This window comes from Pelobates fuscus, chromosome 8 (assembly GCF_036172605.1).
Source record: "Pelobates fuscus isolate aPelFus1 chromosome 8, aPelFus1.pri, whole genome shotgun sequence".
Lineage (NCBI taxonomy): Eukaryota > Metazoa > Chordata > Amphibia > Anura > Pelobatidae > Pelobates > Pelobates fuscus.
The window spans coordinates 4,478,659-4,505,925 of NC_086324.1; the positions used below are offsets into that span (position 1 = coordinate 4,478,659).

General features: G+C 38.4%; 1 protein-coding gene across 2 annotated transcripts in view; it reads left to right on the forward strand.

The window, feature by feature from the left end:
* The window catches only part of PARP14 (poly(ADP-ribose) polymerase family member 14), a 189,427-nt gene that overhangs the window by 48,083 nt on the left and 114,077 nt on the right, over positions 1 to 27,267 (forward strand). For both annotated transcript variants that reach the window (XM_063429155.1, XM_063429154.1), the window contains exon 4: positions 13,454 to 13,660. In XM_063429155.1, coding sequence (XP_063285225.1) covers positions 13,454 to 13,660 — 207 coding nt within the window. The remainder of the gene's footprint in view (positions 1 to 13,453; positions 13,661 to 27,267) is intronic.

A 27,267-nucleotide genomic window follows, 5' to 3' on the forward strand; every position in this document is an offset into this window, starting at 1 on the left:
GTGCGCTTAATCATCCAGCGCAATGGCGCCTTCATTCACGCGACGACGCCAGAAGACGTATTGAAAGCCCTGAAGCAATGGGGATTGCTGGTCCGCAAACAACCTGAGCGACAAACCTCGCCTCAACGACTCGAACAAGACTGGAAGAAGGCGAAAAGATAATTCACCCCTCACCACCACGCACCCAGACATGGGTATTACAGATTCAGGACTGAAAATTGGTACCTCCTGATTGTGACCATATCCATCTGGTATAAGTATATGACCCTGCACCCTTCTTTAAGCACCGCATTCACATACTACCCACGCATGCAACCACACACAAAAAAAACAAAAACAATAAATAACCATACTCAGCTATAATCCTCATCCAACTACTCTTTATCCTACCACACAAGGGAGAAGGGATGAGGAGAAAAAAGAAAAAATAATACAAAAAAAATAAATATATATATAAAAACAAACAATAAATAACCATACTCAGCTATAATCCACACCCAACTACTCTTTATCCTACCACACAAGGGAGAAGGGATGAGGAGAAAAAAAAAAAACCAATAACAAAGTGATAGAACACTATCTCTTCCCTTTGACCTACCCCTACGTTTCCTAGTCATTACTAGACATAGTAAGGCAAAGCAACTAAATGGTTGCACACACGCAAGCTGCTCCCAGGACACTCCCTCCACCACCAGATACACCTTGCCGAAAGGTGTGCTATTACGGGACTACCACCCTTACTGACGAAGATGATTACAGGGTGGAGTGTCCTACCATCGGCTTTTACTAAGGGACTTAACACCTCTTCGAGTCTATAACTTTTATTAGTATTAGTAAACTTTATGTTTGTAACTTTTTTATTTTAAAGAAAAATTGTGTGATATTGCAGAATTGCTTAGAAATGTATAAGGGCTAATCGTCCAAGTTGTTATGTTTATTTTACTTACATTGCCAACCCCAGCAGTACCCTCCCAGGGTACTCAGCCCAATATGGGCTCTGCGGTCCTATCCGCACTGTTTCTCCTTTTCTTCTTTACTAATTTCCTACCTTCCTTTCCTCACCTAGTACAACCTAGACCCTATGAGGGGATGCCCCCACGCAAGCTTCAGGCTTTGGTGCCAGAACACGAATCCCAAGAAGGAACCCAACCCACCACGGATGTCTGCTGTGAGACGCCTCCTCAGCCATTCTGCGCTTCAACCGCAAGTATAAAACACAGCACACTATTGCCTATACACACCACAATAGACTCCACCTCCAGGTTATACGTAGACACCTGGGAAATACAAGTGATACACAATACTGGCAACATGATTAGCGTTTCCTATAGGCCTTCCCTTTGTCATGTCTTAACTACCGGTATTACATTGTCTCTTCCGGGTTGACGGAGCTTAGCCACACCCCCTTCTCTGACGCGGTCTCCCCACGCTACATAATGCGACCGCGCCAGATACAAGACGCTGGATTATTGAAAAGCGTTACCGCGAAATCAAACCGGCTGAAAGATTCTCTAAACCTTTAATTGTGCACCGAACCCGGACTGGAAATCTATCGACCCTCCTTTTCCTCTCCTTGACCACGGCTAGTAACTGGACCTTCCACATCCTGCTTGACAACTTCCCTCCCCGGAGGAGATCTTGGGAAACCTGATCTTTCACCACAGAAAGCTAAGTCATTTGCTATATCTGTAATAGGAGATTACCTGCTCTCAAGTCCGCTAAGCATTCCTGCTACAGCCTGCTCTCAAGTCCGCTAAGCATTCCTGCTACAGCCTGCTCTCAAACCTGCTTACCTCAGCGTCCAAAACTAATCACTCCTGCTACAACTTAATTTATTATTTTCCGTTTCCATGAACTTGCAAACTCCTATGTGCTATACTGCATGTATGCTGGAAGCTGCTTACTCCGTTTAAACAAACAGCGAAGTAATTAAAGATACAGTGCCTGTGTTATACGTAATTAAAGATACAGTCCCTGTATTATCCTCTATAATCCTAGTCATCAATCTGAGCCATAAGAGATCTGCAGTTGTGCTCCATATAAATTCATGTAAGTATTACAGAATAATCCAGCCTTTGTAATGGATCCAGCAGATTTCGATTCTAATTTTGCTATGCTGAATCAAAGAGTCGATACCCTTGCCCAAGGCATGCAAGACCTACAGGTTACAAATGAACGGATTCTTACTTATGTAAGAGACTTACAAACACATACTCCTCATACTGTTATGCACTTGGTCAGCGACCCTGCTGTCTGTAATCTACTTACAGGGAGTTCCTTAATTTCTGTAAATTATTGATTGCTCTAAAACCTAGATCTTATCCCACTGAAAGATCTAAGGTTTGTTCAGTTATCTCCTTTCTAAGAGGTGAACCTATGGCCTGGGCCCATTCCTTTTTGGAAAATGATGACCCCATCTTAGACTCATTGGATGAATTTTTTGAAGCCATGTCTCTTCTTTATGAAGATCCCAACAAACAATCTACAGCTGATTTAACCATTAGAACCTTACATCAAAAACATAGACCCGTCGAAGACTACATTGCTGAATTTAAAAGATGGGCAATAGAAACTCAATGGAATGACATAACCCTACGCAACCAGTTCCGAATTGGGTTATCCGAAGCAGTAAAGGATGAACTTTCTAGAACTGAACACCCTACTACATTAAATGCGCTGATTCAACTATCAATCAGCATTGACAGAAGACTTAGAGAAAGAAAGGCCGAAAAAGCTCTCTCGAGTTCATTATGGAAAAAACCATTCAGTCCTTCAAAAACTCCTGAAAAACCATCATTACAAAATGAACCTATGGAAATAAGGGTAATAAGAAGTCCTCTCACTCTAGAAGAGAAAACCAGAAGACGACTACTAAACCTCTGCATGTATTGTGCCTCACAAGATCATTTGATCCCAGAATGCCCCTTATTGAAACGTCCAAAAGGCGGTAAGCATGCTTATACCACTTCTATACTAAGTGCACTTCCCTCCAAATCAACCACTCAATTCTCCTCTATTTCTCTCATATTACAGTGGGACAAAGAAAGAATTACGACTGAAGCCATTATTGATTCTGGTGCAAACGGGGTGTTCATCGATTCAACCTTTGTAACAAAAAATAAAATTCCTTGTGTTCGCAAAGGCACTTCTGTTTCTGTCAGAGTGATTGATAGCTCCTTCATATCCTCGGGCCCTATACTAAATGAAAGCATTCCTGTAAGAGTGACCACTAATAATACTCATACTGAATATCTTATATTCGATGTTATCTCATCACCTCTTTATCCGGTTATACTGGGGATCAACTGGTTAAGGAACCACAACCCACAAATTACTTGGTCTCCCTTCTCTCTCACCTTTAGTTCTACTTATTGTAAAGAAACATGCCTACAACATATTCCAATCTTTCAGGTTATTGAAGAACCAATTATACCTCCCTGTTATTCTGAGTTCTCAGATGTATTCAGTAAAAAGGAAGCTGAGACACTCCCACCTCATCGTCCCTATGATTGTCCCATAGACCTCATACCTGGTGCCCCCATCCCTTTTGGGCACATCTATCCTCTCTCTGAATCCGAATTAAAAATCCTCAAGGAATACTTGGATGAAAACCTCCATAAAGGGTTCATTAGACCTTCCAGCTCACCTGCTGCTTCCAGTATGTTTTTTTGTGAGAAATAAAGACCAGACTATACGTCCCATCATAGATTACAGAGCTTTAAACAAAATAACAGTCAAAAATCGTTACCCTCTTCCCCTGATAAATGAATTGATTGAACGGTTAAAAACAGCTACCATCTACACCAAGCTTGATCTCCGTGGGGCATATAACCTTATTAGAATCAAGGCTAACGATGAATGGAAAACTGCTTTCCGGACCAGATATGGCCTTTACGAGTATCTTGTGATGCCTTTCGGCCTTTGCAATGCCCCCGCAACCTTTCAACACTTCATAAATGACATCTTCAGGGATCTTCTAGATGTTTGTGTTATCATTTATTTGGATGACATTCTTATATATTCTAATAGTCCTGAAGAACACAAAAAACATGTGAGATGGGTGTTATCCAGACTCAAGACTCACAAATTATATGCTAAACCTGAAAAATGTATTTTCAACGTTAATGAAATAACCTTTTTAGGATACGTCATTACACCTCATTCGATAAGCATGGATAGTTCCAAAATCAACTGTCTCCTCAACTGGCCCATTCCTTCTAACGTAAAAGAATTACAACGTTTTCTTGGGTTTGCCAACTTCTACAGAAAATGTATTAAAAATTACTCCGACGTAGCTCATTCACTTAATCTACTTAACAACAAAAAGCATCCTTTCACTTGGAATGAAAAGGCTCAAGAAGCCTTCGATGAATTAAAAAGAAGATTTACAACTGCTCCTATTCTTCAATTTCCAAACCCCACATTCCTCTATGTCCTGGAAACAGATGCTTCAGAGACAGCCATCGGAGCTGTCCTCTCCCAACACAAAACGCCTCAAGATCCTCTTCATCCAGTTGCCTTCTTCTCACGTTCCATGTCTCCTGCTGAAAAAAACTACCCTATAGGAGAAAAAGAATTATTAAGTATAAAAGCCGCCTTAGAAACCTGGCGACATCTTCTTGAAGGAACACAAACTCCTATAATGGTATATACTGACCACAAAAACCTTGAATATCTTCACTCCAACAAGACTCTCTCTGCTAGGCAAGTAAGATGGAATCTTTTCTTCTCTCGGTTTAATTTTCAAATTGTTTTTAGACCCGTATCCAGAAACAAAAAGGCGGATGCCCTTTCCAGAATTCACCAAGATATTGAATTGAAAGATCCTCCTGTAACTGGAACTCCTCCTCATACAGTCATTGGAACCCTAACGTCCCTTATAGATGACATAAAAGGTCTAAGTGAAGATGCTCTTGAACTTCCCAAGTCAACCAATCAAAGAAAAATGGTCTACTATTTCAATAATAGGATTTACATTCCTCCCATATTCAGAAATAAAGTACTCAAATTAATTCATGATTTTCCTTTGGCTGGTCATCCTGGAATAAAAAAGACCCTAGAATTATCCAAGAGATATTATTGGTGGCCTCGCCAGGACAACACCATTGAATCCTATGTCAAAACTTGTTCAACCTGCCAAAGATCCAAATCTGAACATCATCACCTATTTGGTCAATTATTGACTCTACCGATTCCGGATAGGCCTTGGCAATCCATTTCTATGGACTTCTTGGTAGAACTCCCCCCTTCTCAACATCATACCACCATTTTAGTAGTAGTGGACCGCTTCACGAAAATGTCCCATTTTATCCCCTTGAAGAAATTACCCTCATCATCTGAACTTTCAAAAGTATTCCTCGATAATATAGTGAAACTTCATGGACTTCCTGATGAAATCATATCAGACCGAGGAACCCAATTTACATCCAAATTCTGGAACGCATTGTGTTCTTCTCTTCATATTCAACGCTAACTATCTTCAGCTTATCATCCCCAAACCAATGGGCAAACTGAAAGAGTTAACCAATGCTTAGAGCAATATTTACGATGTTATTGTTCCCACCTACAGGATGATTGGATCACATGGTTGCCTATGGCTGAATTTGCATACAACAACTTAGTTCATACCAGTAGTAAAATGACTCCCTTCTTTTCCAATTATGGGTTTCATCCCTCTTCGTTTCCCACTCATACCATTCCTTCATCTAACCTCACCGTTTCAAATCAAATTTCATACATGTCTTCCCTGTTTCTTAAATTGCATGAAAATCTTGAACTCGCATTGTCTAACCAAAAGAAGTTTTTTGATATTAAGAGGCAACCTCCGCCAGCCTACAAAATTGGTGATCTTGTCTGGCTCTCCTCAAAAAACATGTCCACCAACTGTCCTTCAAAGAAACTGAGTTCCCTCTTTCTTGTTCCTTTTCAAATACTGTCAATTATCAACCGTAACGTTGTGAAATTGAAGCTTCCACCTACTTTGAAACTTCACCCTGTCTTCCATGTTTCCTTGCTCAAACCTCATCTTCCTGACCCTTTCCACAGAGATACACTTACTACTCCTGATCCTATTTTGGTACAAGGTGAAGAGGAATACGAAATCCAAAAGATTCTGGATTCGCGGATCCATCGTGGCTACCTGCAATACCTCATTAGGTGCAAAGGTTACGGAATTGATGAGGACACTTGTGAAAACTCCTCTGTTATCCATGCAAACAGGTTAATTTCGTATTCCACAAACGCTATCCGTCTAAACCATGTTGATAGCACCCTGTGGGCGCTCCTTACAGGGAGGGTACTGTCATGTCTTAACTACCGGTATTACATTGTCTCTTCCGGGTTGACGGAGCTTAGCCACACCCCCTTCTCTGACGCGGTCTCCCCACGCTACATAATGCGACCGCACCAGATACAAGACGCTGGATTATTGAAAAGCGTTACCGCTAAATCAAACCGGCTGAAAGATTCTCTAAACCTTTAATTGTGCACCGAACCCGGACTGGAAATCTATCGACCCTCCTTCTCCTCTCCTTGACCACGGCTAGTAACTGGACCTTCCACATCCTGCTTGACAACTTCGCTCCCCGGAGGAGATCTTGGGAAACCTGATCTTTCACCACAGAAAGCTAAGTCATTTGGTATATCTGTAATAGGAGATTACCTGCTCTCAAGTCCGCTAAGCATTCCTGCTACAGCCTGCTCTCAAGTCCGCTAAGCATTCCTGCTACAGCCTGCTCTCAAACCTGCTTACCTCAGCGTCCAAAACTAATCACTCCTGCTACAACTTAATTTATTATTTTCCGTTTCCATGAACTTGCAAACTCCTATGTGCTATACTGCATGTATGCTGGAAGCTGCTTACTCCGTTTAAACAAACAGCGAAGTAATTAAAGATACAGTGCCTGTGTTATACGTAATTAAAGATACAGTCCCTGTATTATCTATAATCCTAGTCATCAATCTGAGTCATAAGAGATCTGCAGTTGTGCTCCATATAAATTCATGTAAGCATTACACCCTTCCTGAAAATATATAGCCATAATGTCAGGGGTCTGAATACCCCTGTAAAACGCCACCTCCTAATCCAAGACCTTCAAAAATCCTTACCTGATGTTGTGTGTCTACAGGAGACACACCTCACCAAACCGTTCAACCTCAAACCTCTCACATACCCATTCCAACACCACGCCACAGCACCACCGGCCACGAAAACAAAAGGGGTCTCGGTGCTCATTAGCAATCGAGTTGCATTCACAGAACATGCCCTAGTTATAGATGAAGAAGGCCGCTATATAATATTAATCTGTACCATCAATGATATTGCTTACACAATAGTAAACGTATACGCACCCAACTCAGAACAACGCAACTTTCTTCACAGAATTCTAGCAAAAATAGCTCCTATCCAGAAGGGGATGTTGATAATATGTGGAGACTTTAACCACATCTTAGACCCCGCCTTAGACTCCTCAACAGGCTCAAAAACCCAGGGACACACACCAGCCCGAAGACAATGCAAGGCATACCAGAAACTGTTAGACGAACATAACTTATATGACGCATGGAGAGTCCTCCACCCCGTAGAAAAAGACTTTACGTACTGCTCACCGGTTCATAACTCCTACACCCGAATCGACAGGTTCCTCACTGAGGGTAAACATCTAACGCAGGTACTCAGTTGTTCCATAGCGACGATCGCATGGTCGGACCATGCGCCTATCATCATGGAACTCAAAGACAAATTTGAAAGCCACAATAGAAGCCCGTGGCGCTTGAACGAAACATTGTTACATGACAAAACGTTCAAAACACACATAGAAAACACGCTCAACAACTACTTTACGGAAAACACCACACCTGAGGTCTCGGCGGAAAACACTTGGCTAGCTCACAAGCCAGTCATACGCAGGGAACTAATAAAAAGAACCCACTACCTTAAACAGACGTCCCATGCCCATCTGGTCACCTTGCACAAACAACTATATGACCTTAATAAACTAAACCAAACAAACCCGTCCCCGATCTTGAAAAAAAACACAAGATAAAATACAAAATCTGGCACTCACTAGAGTTGGTTACTCACTGAGGAAATTGAAAGCCACTCACTACTCTCAGGGTAACAGAGCGAGCAAGATACTTGCCCAAAGGCTACGTGACAGGCAGGCCACATCCAAAATAGCGTACATTCAGACACCAACAGGAGACAAGATAATGGCTCCGAAAGCTATTAGCGACGAATTCGCCACATACTATGAAACTTTATACAATCTTAAAACTGACCCACTAATACCCTCGGTGTCCCCCTCATCTATTGATGAATACCTACAAGATGCCAACCTGCCAACCCTCACACAACAGCATAGGGATGCCCTCGCAGCACCGATTACCCAACAAGAAATAAAAGACACGATAAAAACTCTCCCAGTAGGCAAAGCCCCAGGTTCTGACGGGTTCGCCAACACGTATTATCTCCTCTTTGCCGACATCTTATCCCCAGCGCTGACTACTTTATTCAATCACGCCATAGATACACACTCGCTACCCACAGAACTGTTACAGGCACATATCACCACCCTTCCCAAACCAGGGAAACCTCCGACCACATGCCCGAACTTCCGCCCGATCTCCCTTCTCAATACAGACGCCAAGCTATTTGCGAAACTACAAGCCAATAGATTTAACACTATCCTGCCGGATTTAATACACGATGACCAAGTGGGTTTTGTGCGGGGCAGACAGGTCTCGGACAACACTCGTAAGGTACTGGACCTCATGCATAGTTCTAGAAAACTCGGACTGGAAAGCCTCTTCGTGTCCCTCGACGCGGAGAAGGCCTTTGACAGATTGAACTGGACATTTTTGAACAGAGTGCTCCACAAATACGACTTCCCTACACAATTTATTGCTGCAGTCGATGCCTTATACAGCGCACCTTCTGCACAGGTCCTTTATGCGGGATTCCCCTCCTGAAAAATAACCATTACAAATGGCTCCAGGCAGGGATGCCCTCTCTCCCCTCTGCTCTATGTGCTTGCCTTGGAGCCGCTTGCATCCAAAATTAGATCAGACCCAAACATCCATGGTATTCCCTTGGGCGCCAACAAATTCAAACTAAACATTTTCGCTGATGACGTCCTCCTCACTTTAACACAACCATTTGTAACCATGCCCAATTTAATGCGACAAATCGACCTGTTTGGCCAACACTCTTACTATAAACTGAATGTTTCCAAGACACAGGCGCTGACGATAGGAGTGACAAAGGCAGCTAGAAATAGGTTACAAGAGGCATTTCCACTGGATTGGAGATCGGACCATTTAACTTACCTGGGAATCAAACTTACAAAAAGGCCTGCAGGACTCTTCCAGGGGAACTATATGGGACTCCTGAAGGGCTTCGACAACACCCTGAGATCATGGGAAGGAAAATACCTCTCATGGCAGCAATTAAAATGTCACTGCTGACAAAATTGTTGTACCTCTTTAGAACACTGCAAATATCCATCCCAACCACTTACCTTAAGTCGGTCACACCCCTGTTTATGAAATTCACATGGCAGCACAAAAAAAGCCGTATAGCGGCCAAAATCTTACACAGGCCGATGGTGGAGGGTGGCCTAAGCATCCCCAATATATATATATGTACCACAAAGTGGCACTATTGAGCACTATACTAGCGGCACATGACTCCCACTATATCCCTCAGTGGATAGGAATAGAGGCCTTTTGGCCCGATTTATTGGGATCAACAATACCCGGAGACCAAAACCATTCCCGGGCATCCCAACCACTCAGTTGCTTGTGGACACATGGGACGGGGTGAGGAAAACGCTGGTTAACTTTCCAAAAATACCAATGGCAGCGCCCCTACAGTCTATAAACTTAATGATCCCTACATTTCCTTATAAGATATGGACCGAAAAAAGCATCACACATGTCTTCCACCTTTATCAAGGGGGTACCTCAAAACTTTCCCTAGTCTACAAGAACAATTAGATCTACCCACAAAATTCATATTCCCTTACCTCCAAATCAAATCGCTACTAACTGACAATCCACCCGCCAACCCTGACAAAATTCTAGGCACGCCAACCTCACGGTTTGAAAATATTTGCCTGTCACACAAACCTATCGTCAAACCTCTATCTACGTGTTATCACCTACTCCTTCACGGCCAGCCCACACCACTTGAACACTACAAAATAGCCTGGCACATAGATCTAGGAACTGAGTTAAGCCTAGAGCAGTGGAAAAGGGCATACGTAGCACTTAAGGGAATTACATCATGCGCCCAACACTTAGAAATACAATGGAAAATACTATACCGCTGGTACTTAGTGCCAGAAAGGATACACAAATATGGCCCGCCCGACAAAACCCCTGCACTGTGCCTTCTTTATGTGTTTCCTGAAAAAATGTCCAAGACTCACCGTGCGTTGATATACCACACGCTTACCTCAGTGCATATCCTCATAGCAAGACAGTGGAAATCCAGGGACATACCATCGCACACACATCTGTTAAACCAAATTACACTCAATTGGACATACGAAGCTATGCACCAACATCAGTTTGGTATAAAACCTACAATAGCGCAGGCAAAACACATATGGGACGCATACATCATACACACGAACAACCCTACAAATAACGGCTAATGGTGGTGGCGAACGTCGTCCGTGGTGCGGTGTCGGCTGGAACTGGTTCCACCAGGAGACTGGACAACGCATTGAGGATGGAAATGGCTCGCTAGAAGACCCCCCTCCCATACGCAAGGCAACCTGCCACATCGGCAAGATACCCTAAGGTCACCACATCCCCCAGACTATCCCCCCCTTCCTCCCCTCCCTCCTCTTTCTGTACCCCCTCTTACTTCACAATTCCCCACAAAATGTTCGGGGCATGTTTTTTTGTTCTATGTATTGTTTTGATACCCAATGCAAGCACTATAATGTGATGTCCACGGTAAATGTAACCAACCATAACTTCCTCTGTTAAGTTGAAAAGGACATTTTGAAGACACACTTGCATTAATGTTGTGAACGCAAGTCCCAATAAAAATTGTCAAAAAAAAAAAAGGATTTCTAAATATCGAAATCTGATCGTGATTTATCCAGTCATATATCATGCTACTAGAAAATATTAATTAATTTCAATTAATTACATGAAACCAGTATATTTACCAGTTAATAGATATTCTCACCAGATGTTCTCAGGTAGCTAAGTGTCCAGGAATGTTTCTTTCTCGCTCTCTTTGTTAGCCTGCTTCCGACCCCCTGCCCCCGACTTTCTCTGCCTTCATCTGCCTCTGCATTCCCTTGATCTTTGATTGCTCTGATTGCCGATTGCCTGATTGCCCTGATTCTCTGAATGACTCTCTCTTCCCTTTGTCTTAACTTTTAAAGGAACAGATTCTCTGTTCGTCACTATTTTATGAACCAATAGCAACACTAGGGGTGTAGTTCCCTTCTAGATAACCATTTTAGTATTTGGACTGTAGATGGCAGTCTCATCCCACTAAACATACCTATCCAGGAAAGAGTCAACTCTTCCTGGTGGCTATTTTGACGTCATTTTGGCTTATCTCTATGTTGCCATAATTCTAGTTTACTTGTCAGATCAAACCGTTTTCTTGAATTTTCTTCATACTATGTGTCTCCAAATTCTGCTGTAATTCCCAATATGACAATTTGTGAACTAACTCTCACCTTAAATTACAAAATGGGAATCTTGTACATATAGAAAGTAAAATTAAATTATTTAATCTTCTCTGTCACAAATGCCTGGGTTTAGAATTATTTCTATTCCATTAGCAATTAGACAGCGGTTAGTTTTACAGAAGGGATAGAAATCCTGTGTCTTTTGTCAGTTTGAACATAACAAAATTGAGTCTGCTCTGTTCAGAGCGACTGACAACATACATTCCCATCTCTATCATAGCACAAAATGCCTGCCGATATGAATACCCTGACAGTTCTCCCCTCACCTGTCACTGTGTGTCGCTCTCCCCTCACCTGTCACTGTGTCGCTCTCCCCTCACCTGTCACTGTGTCGCTCTCCCCTCACCTGTCACTGTGCGCCGTTCTCCCCTCACCTGTCACTGTGCACCGTTCTCCCCTCACCTGTCTCTGTGTGCCGTTCTCCCCTCACCTGTCACTGTGTGTCGCTCTCCCCTCACCTGTCACTGTGTGTCGCTCTCCCCTCACCTGTCACTGTGCACCGTTCTCCCCTCACCTGTCACTGTGTGTCGCTCTCCCCTCACCTGTCACTGTGCACCGTTCTCCCCTCACCTGTCACTGTGTGTCGCTCTCCCCTCACCTGTCACTGTGCGCCGTTCTCCCCTCACCTGTCACTGTGCACCGTTCTCCCCTCACCTGTCACTGTGTGTCGCTCTCCCCTCACCTGTCACTGTGCGCCGTTCTCCCCTCACCTGTCACTGTGCACTGTTCTCCCCTCACCTGTCACTGTGTGCCGTTCTCCCCTCACCTGTCACTGTGTGCCGTTCTCCCCTCACCTGTCACTGTGCGCCGTTCTCCCCTCACATGTCACTGTGTGCCGTTCTCCCCTCACCTGTCACTGTGCGCCGTTCTCCCCTCACCTGTCACTGTATGTCGCTCTCCCCTCACCTGTCACTGTGTGTCGCTCTCCCCTCACCTGTCACTCTGTGCCGTTCTCCCCTCACCTGTCACTGTGTGCCGTTCTCCCCTCACCTGTCACTGTGTGCCGTTCTCCCCTCACCTGTCACTGTGTGTCGTTCTCCCCTCACCTGTCACTGTGTGTCGCTCTCCCCTCACCTGTCACTGTGTGTCGCTCTCCCCTCACCTGTCACTCTGTGCCGTTCTCCCCTCACCTGTCACTGTGTGTCGCTCTCCCCTCACCTGTCACTGTGTGCCGTTCTCCCCTCACCTGTCACTGTGTGCCGTTCTCCCCTCACCTGTCACTGTGCGCCGTTCTCCCCTCACATGTCACTGTGCGCCGTTCTCCCCTCACCTGTCACTGTGCGCCGTTCTCCCCTCACCTGTCACTGTGTGCCGTTCTCCCCTCACCTGTCACTGTGTGTCGCTCTCCCCTCACCTGTCACTGTGCGCCATTATCCCCTCACATGTCACTGTGTGCCGTTCTCCCCTCACCTGTCACTGAGTGTCGCTCTCCCCTCACCTGTCACTGTGTGTCGCTCTCCCCTCACCTGTCACTGTGTGCCGTTCTCCCCTCACCTGTCACTCTGTGCCGTTCTCCCCTCACCTGTCACTGTGTGCCGTTCTCCCCTCACCTGTCACTGTGTGTCGCTCTCCCCTCACCTGTCACTGTGTTCCGTTCTCCCCTCACCTGTCACTGTGTGCCGTTCTCCCCTCACATGTCACTGTGTGTCGCTCTCCCCTCACCTGTTGCAGCTTGTGCCCCTTTCACTATCACATTATTTTCACTTCATTGTATGTTCTCGCACTGTCTCCAGATACACAGGGACTTACTCCAGGAGAAGATAATAAGTCACAGGGGAGGTGCTTGTTGGTTCTGGTAGAAAATCTCCCAGAGAAGTTCTCATTGGATATGCTGAACCTCCTGCTGGAGAACGTCACTGAGAAGGAAGAGGGGCGAGATTTCCATGTGGAGATGGTCCCTGAGATAAAGGCTGCTGTTATCACCTTCTCATGTTCCATCGGTAAGATACACAAATACAGACTAATTTAGCTTCGTTTAGGCGTGGACACAGAACTGTTATATTATTGTTATGTTATATTGATAAAGGATTCTTTTAAGCAAACCAATAGGTTTGAATGACTATCTGTTCCTGACCAAATTAGAGATGATTAAATTGCGTATACGCAGAAGTAAATTCACACTGACACAAGGTTCAGGTTAAATGAAAGAACTTCAGAAAATTTAATGGCATCTGTTAAAAAGTGGGCTTGCAAGCCCTTTTAAAGGCAAAATTACATCATTGAAAGAAATCAAGATATGAGCAAGAAAACACTGTCAATTGGCTTAGGTGTAAAGTGGTTAGTTAAATGCCCTCCCTGTTGGGTGTTACATCTTATGTCATAGTTGACGTCATGACGAGCTCCTACAGGTTTCAGCACCATCTTGCTGGCACGAGGGAGCTCACTCGATGGGAGGGGGGCTTTGGCAGCTATCCATTTGGAGTAGCTGGTACGTTAGTCTTCCAAGGTTACTTTCTTCAAGGCCTTTTTAGCAATTATACATTTTATCAAGACTATCTGCTACAGTGTTTCACTTAACAGGATTCTAGCATTTCCTGCTGACACACTATTTCTACGAACAAAGCATTCTTGTAAGACTTAAACTATGAGGCCTATGAAAGGGAATATGAGAGTATAATATTTAAGGGGCCAGTAAGGGTATAGTTTTATAAGGGGCTTAATAATTCTACAACAATATTAATGTTATTATTTTATTATATTCACTGACACAGAACCCGCACTCTGTTATATTATTATATTCACTGACACAGAACTCGCACTCTGTTATATTATATTATTATATTCACTGACACAGAACTCGCACTCTGTTATATTATATTATTATATTCACTGACACAGAACTCGCACTCTGTTATATTATTTTATTATATTCACTGACACAGAACCCGCACTCTGTTATATTATATTATTATATTCACTGACACAGAACACGCACTCTGTTATATTATATTATTATATTCACTGACACAGAACTCGCACTCTGTTATATTATTATATTCACTGACACAGAACTCACACTCTGTTATATTATTATATTCACTGACACAGAACTCGCACTCTGTTATATTATATTATTATATTCACTGACACAGAACTCGCACTCTGTTATATTATATTATTATATTCACTGACACAGAACACGCACTCTGTTATATTATATTATTATATTCACTGACACAGAACTCGCACTCTGTTATATTATTATATTCACTGACACAGAACTCACACTCTGTTATATTATTATATTCACTGACACAGAACTCGCACTCTGTTATATTATATTATTATATTCACTGACACAGAACTCGCACTCTGTTATATTATATTATTATATTCACTGACACAGAACTCGAACTCTGTTATATTATATTATTATATTCACTGACACAGAACCCGCACTCTGTTATATTATATTATTATATTCACTGACACAGAACACGCACTCTGTTATATTATATTATTATATTCACTGACACAGAACTCGCACTCTGTTATATTATTATATTCACTGACACAGAACTCACACTCTGTTATATTATTATATTCACTGACACAGAACTCGCACTCTGTTATATTATATTATTATATTCACTGACACAGAACTCGCACTCTGTTATATTATATTATTATATTCACTGACACAGAACTCACACTCTGTTATATTATATTATTATATTCACTGACACAGAACTCACACTCTGTTATATTATTATATTCACTGACACAGAACTCGCACTCTGTTATATTATATTATTATATTCACTGACACAGAACTCGAACTCTGTTATATTATTATATTCACTGACACAGAACCCGCACTCTGTTATATTATTATATTCACTGACACAGAACTCGCACTCTGTTATATTATTATATTCACTGACACAGAACTCACACTCTGTTATATTATATTATTATATTCACTGACACAGAACTCGAACTCTGTTATATTATTATATTCACTGACACAGAACCCGCACTCTGTTATATTATTATATTCACTGACACAGAACTCACACTCTGTTATATTATATTATTATATTCACTGACACAGAACTCGAACTCTGTTATATTATTATATTCACTGACACAGAACCCGCACTCTGTTATATTATTATATTCACTGACACAGAACTCGCACTCTGTTATATTATATTATTATATTCACTGACACAGAACACGCACTCTGTTATATTATTATATTCACTGACACAGAACCCGCACTCTGTTATATTATTATATTCACTGACACAGAACCCGCACTCTGTTATATTATATTATTATATTCACTGACACAGAACTCGCACTCTGTTATATTATTATATTCACTGACACAGAACTCGCACTCTGTTATATTATATTATATTCACTGACACAGAACTCGCACTCTGTTATATTATATTATTATATTCACTGACACAGAACCCGCACTCTGTTATATTATTATATTCACTGACACAGAACCCGCACTCTGTTATATTATATTATTATATTCACTGACACAGAACTCGCACTCTGTTATATTATTATATTCACTGACACAGAACCCGCACTCTGTTATATTATTATATTCACTGACACAGAACTCGCACTCTGTTATATTATATTATTATATTCACTGACACAGAACCCGCACTCTGTTATATTATTATATTCACTGACAGAGAACCCGCACTGTGTTATATTATTATATTCACTGACAGAGAACCCGCACTCTGTTATATTATTATATTCACTGACACAGAACTCGCACTCTGTTATATTATATTATTATATTCACTGACTCAGAACCTGCACTCTGTTATATTATATTATTATATTCACTGACACAGAACTCGCACTCTGTTATATTATATTATTATATTCACTGACACAGAACTCGCACTCTGTTATATTATATTATTATATTCACTGACACAGAACACGCACTCTGTTATATTATATTATTATATTCACTGACAGAGAACACGCACTCTGTTATATTATTATATTCACTGACACAGAACTCGCACTCTGTTATATTATTATATTCACTGACACAGAACTCGCACTCTGTTATATTATATTATTATATTCACTGACACAGAACTCGCACTCTGTTATATTATTATATTCACTGACACAGAACTCGCACTCTGTTATATTATTATATTCACTGACACAGAACCCGCACTCTGTTATATTATATTATTATATTCACTGACACAGAACTCGCACTCTGTTATATTATTATATTCACTGACACAGAACCCGCACTCTGTTATATTATATTATTATATTCACTGACACAGAACCTGCACTCTGTTATATTATTATATTCACTGACACAGAACACGCACTCTGTTATATTATATTATTATATTCACTGACACAGAACCTGCACTCTGTTATATTATTATATTCACTGACACAGAACCCGCACTCTGTTATATTATTATATTCACTGACACAGAACTCGCACTCTGTTATATTATTATATTCACTGACACAGAACCCGCACTCTGTTATATTATTATATTCACTGACACAGAACTCGCACTCTGTTATATTATTATATTCACTGACACAGAACTCGCACTCTGTTATATTATATTATTATATTCACTGACACAGAACTCGCACTCTGTTGTATTATTATATTCACTGACACAGAACTCGCACTCTGTTATATTATATTATTATATTCACTGACACAGAACTCGCACTCTGTTATATTATTATATTCACTGACACAGAACTCGCACTCTGTTATATTATATTATTATATTCACTGACACAGAACCCGCACTCTGTTATATTATATTATTATATTCACTGACACAGAACTCGCACTCTGTTATATTAATATATTTACTGACACAGAACCCGCACTCTGTTATATTATATTATTATATTCACTGACACAGAACCCGCACTCTGTTATATTATTATATTCACTGACACAGAACCCGCACTCTGTTATATTATTATATTCACTGACACAGAACCCGCACTCTGTTATATTATTATATTCACTGACACAGAACCCGCACTCTGTTATATTATTATATTCACTGACACAGAACTCGCACTCTGTTATATTATATTATTATATTCACTGACACAGAACTCGCACTCTGTTATATTATTATATTCACTGACACAGAACTCGCACTCTGTTATATTATTATATTCACTGACACAGAACCCGCACTCTGTTATATTATTATATTCACTGACACAGAACTCGCACTCTGTTATATTATTATATTCACTGACACAGAACTCGCACTCTGTTATATTATATTATTATATTCACTGACACAGAACTCGCACTCTGTTATATTATATTATTATATTCACTGACACAGAACACGCACTCTGTTATATTATATTATTATATTCACTGACACAGAACTCGCACTCTGTTATATTATTATATTCACTGACACAGAACCCGCACTCTGTTATATTATATTTTTATATTCAATGACACAGAACACGCACTCTGTTATATTATATTATTATATTCACTGACACAGAACTCGCACTCTGTTATATTATTATATTCACTGACACAGAACCCGCACTCTGTTATATTATTATATTCACTGACACAGAACTCGCACTCTGTTATATTATTATATTCACTGACACAGATCCCGCATTCTGTTATATTATTATATTCACTGACACAGAACTCGCACTCTGTTATATTATTATATTCACTGACACAGAACCCGCACTCTGTTATATTATATTATTATATTCACTGACACAGAACCTGCACTCTGTTATATTATTATATTCACTGACACAGAACTCGCACTCTGTTATATTATTATATTCACTGACACAGAACCCGCACTCTGTTATATTATATTATTATATTCACTGACACAGAACTCGCACTCTGTTATATTATATTATTATATTCACTGACACAGAACTCGCACTCTGTTATATTATATTATTATATTCACTGACACAGAACCCGCACTCTGTTATATTATTATATTCACTGACACAGAACTCGCACTCTGTTATATCATATTATTATATTCACTGACAGAGAACTCGCACTCTGTTATATTATATTATTATATTCACTGACACAGAACCCGCACTCTGTTATATTATATTATTATATTCACTGACACAGAACTCGCACTCTGTTATATTATATTATTATATTCACTGACACAGAACACGCACTCTGTTATATTATATTATTATATTCACTGACACAGAACTCGCACTCTGTTATATTATTATATTCACTGACACAGAACCCACACTCTGTTATATTATATTATTATATTCACTGACACAGAACTCGCACTCTGTTATATTATATTATTATATTCACTGACACAGAACCCGCACTCTGTTATATTATATTATTATATTCACTGACACAGAACTCGCACTCTGTTATATTATATTATTATATTCACTGACACAGAACACGCACTCTGTTATATTATATTATTATATTCACTGACACAGAACTCGCACTCTGTTATATTATATTCACTGACACAGAACCCGCACTCTGTTACATTATTATATTCACTGACACAGAACCCGCACTCTGTTATATTATTGTATTCACTGACACAGAACTCGCACTCTGTTATATTATTATATTCACTGACACAGAACCCGCACTCTGTTATATTATATTATTATATTCACTGACACAGAACCCGCACTCTGTTATATTATATTATTATATTCACTGACACAGAACTCACACTCTGTTATATTATTAAATTCACTGACACAGAACTCGCACTCTGTTATATTATTATATTCACTGACACAGAACTCGCACTCTGTTATATTATTCTATTCACTGACACAGAACTCGCACTCTGTTATATTATTATATTCACTGACACAGAACACGCACTCTGTTATATTATATTATTATATTCACTGACACAGAACTCACACTCTGTTATATTATTATATTCACTGACACAGAACTCGCACTCTGTTATATTATTATATTCACTGACACAGAACTCGCACTCTGTTATATTATATTATATTCACTGACACAGAACCCGCACTCTGTTATATTATTATATTCACTGACACAGAACTCGCACTCTGTTATATTATATTATTATATTCACTGACACAGAACTCGCACTCTGTTATATTATTATATTCACTGACACAGAACTCGCACTCTGTTATATTATTATATTCACTGACACAGAACCCGCACTCTGTTATATTATTATATTATATTCACTGACACAGAACCCGCACTCTGTTAGATTATTATATTCACTGACACAGAACTCGCACTCTGTTATATTATTATATTCACTGACACAGAACCCGCACTCTGTTATATTATTATATTCACTGACACAGAACCTGCACTCTGTTATATTATTATATTCACTGACACAGAACTCGCACTCTGTTATATTATTATATTCACTGACACAGAACTCGCACTTTGTTATATTATATTATTATATTATATTCACTGACACAGAACTCGCACTCTGTTATATTATTATATTCACTGACACAGAACCCGCACTCTGTTATATTATTATATTCACTGACACAGAACCCGCACTCTGTTATATTATTATATTAACTGACACAGAACTCGCACTCTGTTATATTATATTATATTCACTGACACAGAACTTGCACTCTGTTATATTATATTATTATATTCACTGACACAGAACTCGCACTCTGTTATATTATATTATATTCACTGACACAGAACCCGCACTCTGTTATATTATTATATTCACTGACACAGAACTCGCACTCTGTTATATTATATTATTATATTCACTGACACAGAACTCGCACTCTGTTATATTATATTATATTCACTGACACAGAACCCGCACTCTGTTATATTATTATATTCACTGACACAGAACCCGCACTCTGTTATATTATTATATTCACTGACACAGAACACGCACTCTGTTATATTATTATATTCACTGACACAGAACTCGCACTCTGTTATATTATTATATTCACTGACACAGAACTCGCACTCTGTTATATTATTATATTCACTGACACAGAACCCGCACTCTGTTATATTATTATATTCACTGACACAGAACCCGCACTCTGTTATATTTTATTATTATATTCACTGACACAGAACCCGCACTCTGTTATATTATATTATTATATTCACTGACACAGAACCCGCACTCTGTTATATTATATTATTATATTCACTGACACAGAACCCGCACTCTGTTATATTATATTATTATATTCACTGACACAGAACACGCACTCTGTTATATTATATTATTATATTCACTGACACAGAACTCGCACTCTGTTATATTATTATATTCACTGACACAGAACTCGCACTCTGTTATATTATTATATTCACTGACACAGAACCCGCACTCTGTTATATTATATTATTATATTCACTGACACAGAACCCGCACTCTGTTAGATTATTATATTCACTGACACAGAACTCGCACTCTGTTATATTATTATATTCACTGACACAGAACCCGCACTCTGTTATATTATTATATTCACTGACACAGAACCTGCACTCTGTTATATTATTATATTCACTGACACAGAACTCGCACTCTGTTATATTATTATATTCACTGACACAGAACCCGCACTCTGTTATATTATTATATTCACTGACACAGAACTCGCACTCTGTTATATTATATTATTATATTCACTGACACAGAACACGCACTCTGTTATATTATTATATTCACTGACACAGAACCCGCACTCTGTTATATTATTATATTCACTGACACAGAACCCGCACTCTGTTATATTATATTATTATATTCACTGACACAGAACTCGCACTCTGTTATATTATTATATTCACTGACACAGAACTCGCACTCTGTTATATTATATTATATTCACTGACACAGAACTCGCACTCTGTTATATTATATTATTATATTCACTGACACAGAACCCGCACTCTGTTATATTATTATATTCACTGACACAGAACCCGCACTCTGTTATATTATATTATTATATTCACTGACACAGAACTCGCACTCTGTTATATTATTATATTCACTGACACAGAACCCGCACTCTGTTATATTATTATATTCACTGACACAGAACTCGCACTCTGTTATATTATATTATTATATTCACTGACACAGAACCCGCACTCTGTTATATTATTATATTCACTGACAGAGAACCCGCACTGTGTTATATTATTATATTCACTGACAGAGAACCCGCACTCTGTTATATTATTATATTCACTGACACAGAACTCGCACTCTGTTATATTATATTATTATATTCACTGACTCAGAACCTGCACTCTGTTATATTATATTATTATATTCACTGACACAGAACTCGCACTCTGTTATATTATATTATTATATTCACTGACACAGAACTCGCACTCTGTTATATTATATTATTATATTCACTGACACAGAACACGCACTCTGTTATATTATATTATTATATTCACTGACAGAGAACACGCACTCTGTTATATTATTATATTCACTGACACAGAACTCGCACTCTGTTATATTATTATATTCACTGACACAGAACTCGCACTCTGTTATATTATTATATTCACTGACACAGAACTCGCACTCTGTTATATTATTATATTCACTGACACAGAACCCGCACTCTGTTATATTATATTATTATATTCACTGACACAGAACTCGCACTCTGTTATATTATTATATTCACTGACACAGAACCCGCACTCTGTTATATTATATTATTATATTCACTGACACAGAACCTGCACTCTGTTATATTATTATATTCACTGACACAGAACACGCACTCTGTTATATTATATTATTATATTCACTGACACAGAACCTGCACTCTGTTATATTATTATATTCACTGACACAGAACCCGCACTCTGTTATATTATTATATTCACTGACACAGAACTCGCACTCTGTTATATTATTATATTCACTGACACAGAACCCGCACTCTGTTATATTATTATATTCACTGACACAGAACTCGCACTCTGTTATATTATTATATTCACTGACACAGAACTCGCACTCTGTTATATTATATTATTATATTCACTGACACAGAACTCGCACTCTGTTATATTATTATATTCACTGACACAGAACTCGCACTCTGTTATATTATATTATTATATTCACTGACACAGAACTCGCACTCTGTTATATTATATTATTATATTCACTGACACAGAACCCGCACTCTGTTATATTATTTATATTCACTGACACAGAACTCGCACTCTGTTATATTAATATATTTACTGACACAGAACCCGCACTCTGTTATATTATATTATTATATTCACTGACACAGAACCCGCACTCTGTTATATTATTATATTCACTGACACAGAACCCGCACTCTGTTATATTATTATATTCACTGACACAGAACTCGCACTCTGTTATATTATTATATTCACTGACACAGAACCCGCACTCTGTTATATTATTATATTCACTGACACAGAACTCGCACTCTGTTATATTATATTATTATATTCACTGACACAGAACTCGCACTCTGTTATATTATTATATTCACTGACACAGAACTCGCACTCTGTTATATTATTATATTCACTGACACAGAACCCGCACTCTGTTATATTATTATATTCACTGACACAGAACTCGCACTCTGTTATATTATTATATTCACTGACACAGAACTCGCACTCTGTTATATTATATTATTATATTCACTGACACAGAACTCGCACTCTGTTATATTATATTATTATATTCACTGACACAGAACACGCACTCTGTTATATTATATTATTATATTCACTGACACAGAACTCGCACTCTGTTATATTATTATATTCACTGACACAGAACCCGCACTCTGTTATATTATATTATTATATTCAATGACACAGAACACGCACTCTGTTATATTATATTATTATATTCACTGACACAGAACTCGCACTCTGTTATATTATTATATTCACTGACACAGAACCCGCACTCTGTTATATTATTATATTCACTGACACAGAACTCGCACTCTGTTATATTATTATATTCACTGACACAGATCCCGCATTCTGTTATATTATTATATTCACTGACACAGAACTCGCACTCTGTTATATTATTATATTCACTGACACAGAACCCGCACTCTGTTATATTATATTATTATATTCACTGACACAGAACCTGCACTCTGTTATATTATTATATTCACTGACACAGAACTCGCACTCTGTTATATTATTATATTCACTGACACAGAACCCGCACTCTGTTATATTATATTATTATATTCACTGACACAGAACTCGCACTCTGTTATATTATATTATTATATTCACTGACACAGAACTCGCACTCTGTTATATTATATTATTATATTCACTGACACAGAACCCGCACTCTGTTATATTATTATATTCACTGACACAGAACTCGCACTCTGTTATATCATATTATTATATTCACTGACAGAGAACTCGCACTCTGTTATATTATATTATTATATTCACTGACACAGAACCCGCACTCTGTTATATTATATTATTATATTCACTGACACAGAACTCGCACTCTGTTATATTATATTATTATATTCACTGACACAGAACACGCACTCTGTTATATTATATTATTATATTCACTGACACAGAACTCGCACTCTGTTATATTATTATATTCACTGACACAGAACCCACACTCTGTTATATTATATTATTATATTCACTGACACAGAACTCGCACTCTGTTATATTATATTATTATATTCACTGACACAGAACCCGCACTCTGTTATATTATATTATTATATTCACTGACACAGAACTCGCACTCTGTTATATTATATTATTATATTCACTGACACAGAACACGCACTCTGTTATATTATATTATTATATTCACTGACACAGAACTCGCACTCTGTTATATTATATTCACTGACACAGAACCCGCACTCTGTTACATTATTATATTCACTGACACAGAACCCGCACTCTGTTATATTATTGTATTCACTGACACAGAACTCGCACTCTGTTATATTATTATATTCACTGACACAGAACCCGCACTCTGTTATATTATATTATTATATTCACTGACACAGAACCCGCACTCTGTTATATTATATTATTATATTCACTGACACAGAACTCACACTCTGTTATATTATTAAATTCACTGACACAGAACTCGCACTCTGTTATATTATTATATTCACTGACACAGAACTCGCACTCTGTTATATTATTCTATTCACTGACACAGAACTCGCACTCTGTTATATTATTATATTCACTGACACAGAACACGCACTCTGTTATATTATATTATTATATTCACTGACACAGAACTCACACTCTGTTATATTATTATATTCACTGACACAGAACTCGCACTCTGTTATATTATTATATTCACTGACACAGAACTCGCACTCTGTTATATTATATTATATTCACTGACACAGAACCCGCACTCTGTTATATTATTATATTCACTGACACAGAACTCGCACTCTGTTATATTATATTATTATATTCACTGACACAGAACTCGCACTCTGTTATATTATTATATTCACTGACACAGAACTCGCACTCTGTTATATTATTATATTCACTGACACAGAACCCGCACTCTGTTATATTATTATATTATATTCACTGACACAGAACCCGCACTCTGTTAGATTATTATATTCACTGACACAGAACTCGCACTCTGTTATATTATTATATTCACTGACACAGAACCCGCACTCTGTTATATTATTATATTCACTGACACAGAACCTGCACTCTGTTATATTATTATATTCACTGACACAGAACTCGCACTCTGTTATATTATTATATTCACTGACACAGAACTCGCACTCTGTTATATTATATTATTATATTATATTCACTGACACAGAACTCGCACTCTGTTATATTATTATATTCACTGACACAGAACTCGCACTCTGTTATATTATTATATTCACTGACACAGAACTCGCACTCTGTTATATTATATTATTATATTCACTGACACAGAACTCGCACTCTGTTATATTATATTATTATATTCACTGACACAGAACACGCACTCTGTTATATTATATTATTATATTCACTGACACAGAACTCGCACTCTGTTATATTATTATATTCACTGACACAGAACCCGCACTCTGTTATATTATATTATTATATTCAATGACACAGAACACGCACTCTGTTATATTATATTATTATATTCACTGACACAGAACTCGCACTCTGTTATATTATTATATTCACTGACACAGAACCCGCACTCTGTTATATTATTATATTCACTGACACAGAACTCGCACTCTGTTATATTATTATATTCACTGACACAGATCCCGCATTCTGTTATATTATTATATTCACTGACACAGAACTCGCACTCTGTTATATTATTATATTCACTGACACAGAACCCGCACTCTGTTATATTATATTATTATATTCACTGACACAGAACCTGCACTCTGTTATATTATTATATTCACTGACACAGAACTCGCACTCTGTTATATTATTATATTCACTGACACAGAACCCGCACTCTGTTATATTATATTATTATATTCACTGACACAGAACTCGCACTCTGTTATATTATATTATTATATTCACTGACACAGAACTCGCACTCTGTTATATTATATTATTATATTCACTGACACAGAACCCGCACTCTGTTATATTATTATATTCACTGACACAGAACTCGCACTCTGTTATATCATATTATTATATTCACTGACAGAGAACTCGCACTCTGTTATATTATATTATTATATTCACTGACACAGAACCCGCACTCTGTTATATTATATTATTATATTCACTGACACAGAACTCGCACTCTGTTATATTATATTATTATATTCACTGACACAGAACACGCACTCTGTTATATTATATTATTATATTCACTGACACAGAACTCGCACTCTGTTATATTATTATATTCACTGACACAGAACCCACACTCTGTTATATTATATTATTATATTCACTGACACAGAACTCGCACTCTGTTATATTATATTATTATATTCACTGACACAGAACCCGCACTCTGTTATATTATATTATTATATTCACTGACACAGAACTCGCACTCTGTTATATTATATTATTATATTCACTGACACAGAACACGCACTCTGTTATATTATATTATTATATTCACTGACACAGAACTCGCACTCTGTTATATTATATTCACTGACACAGAACCCGCACTCTGTTACATTATTATATTCACTGACACAGAACCCGCACTCTGTTATATTATTGTATTCACTGACACAGAACTCGCACTCTGTTATATTATTATATTCACTGACACAGAACCCGCACTCTGTTATATTATATTATTATATTCACTGACACAGAACCCGCACTCTGTTATATTATATTATTATATTCACTGACACAGAACTCACACTCTGTTATATTATTAAATTCACTGACACAGAACTCGCACTC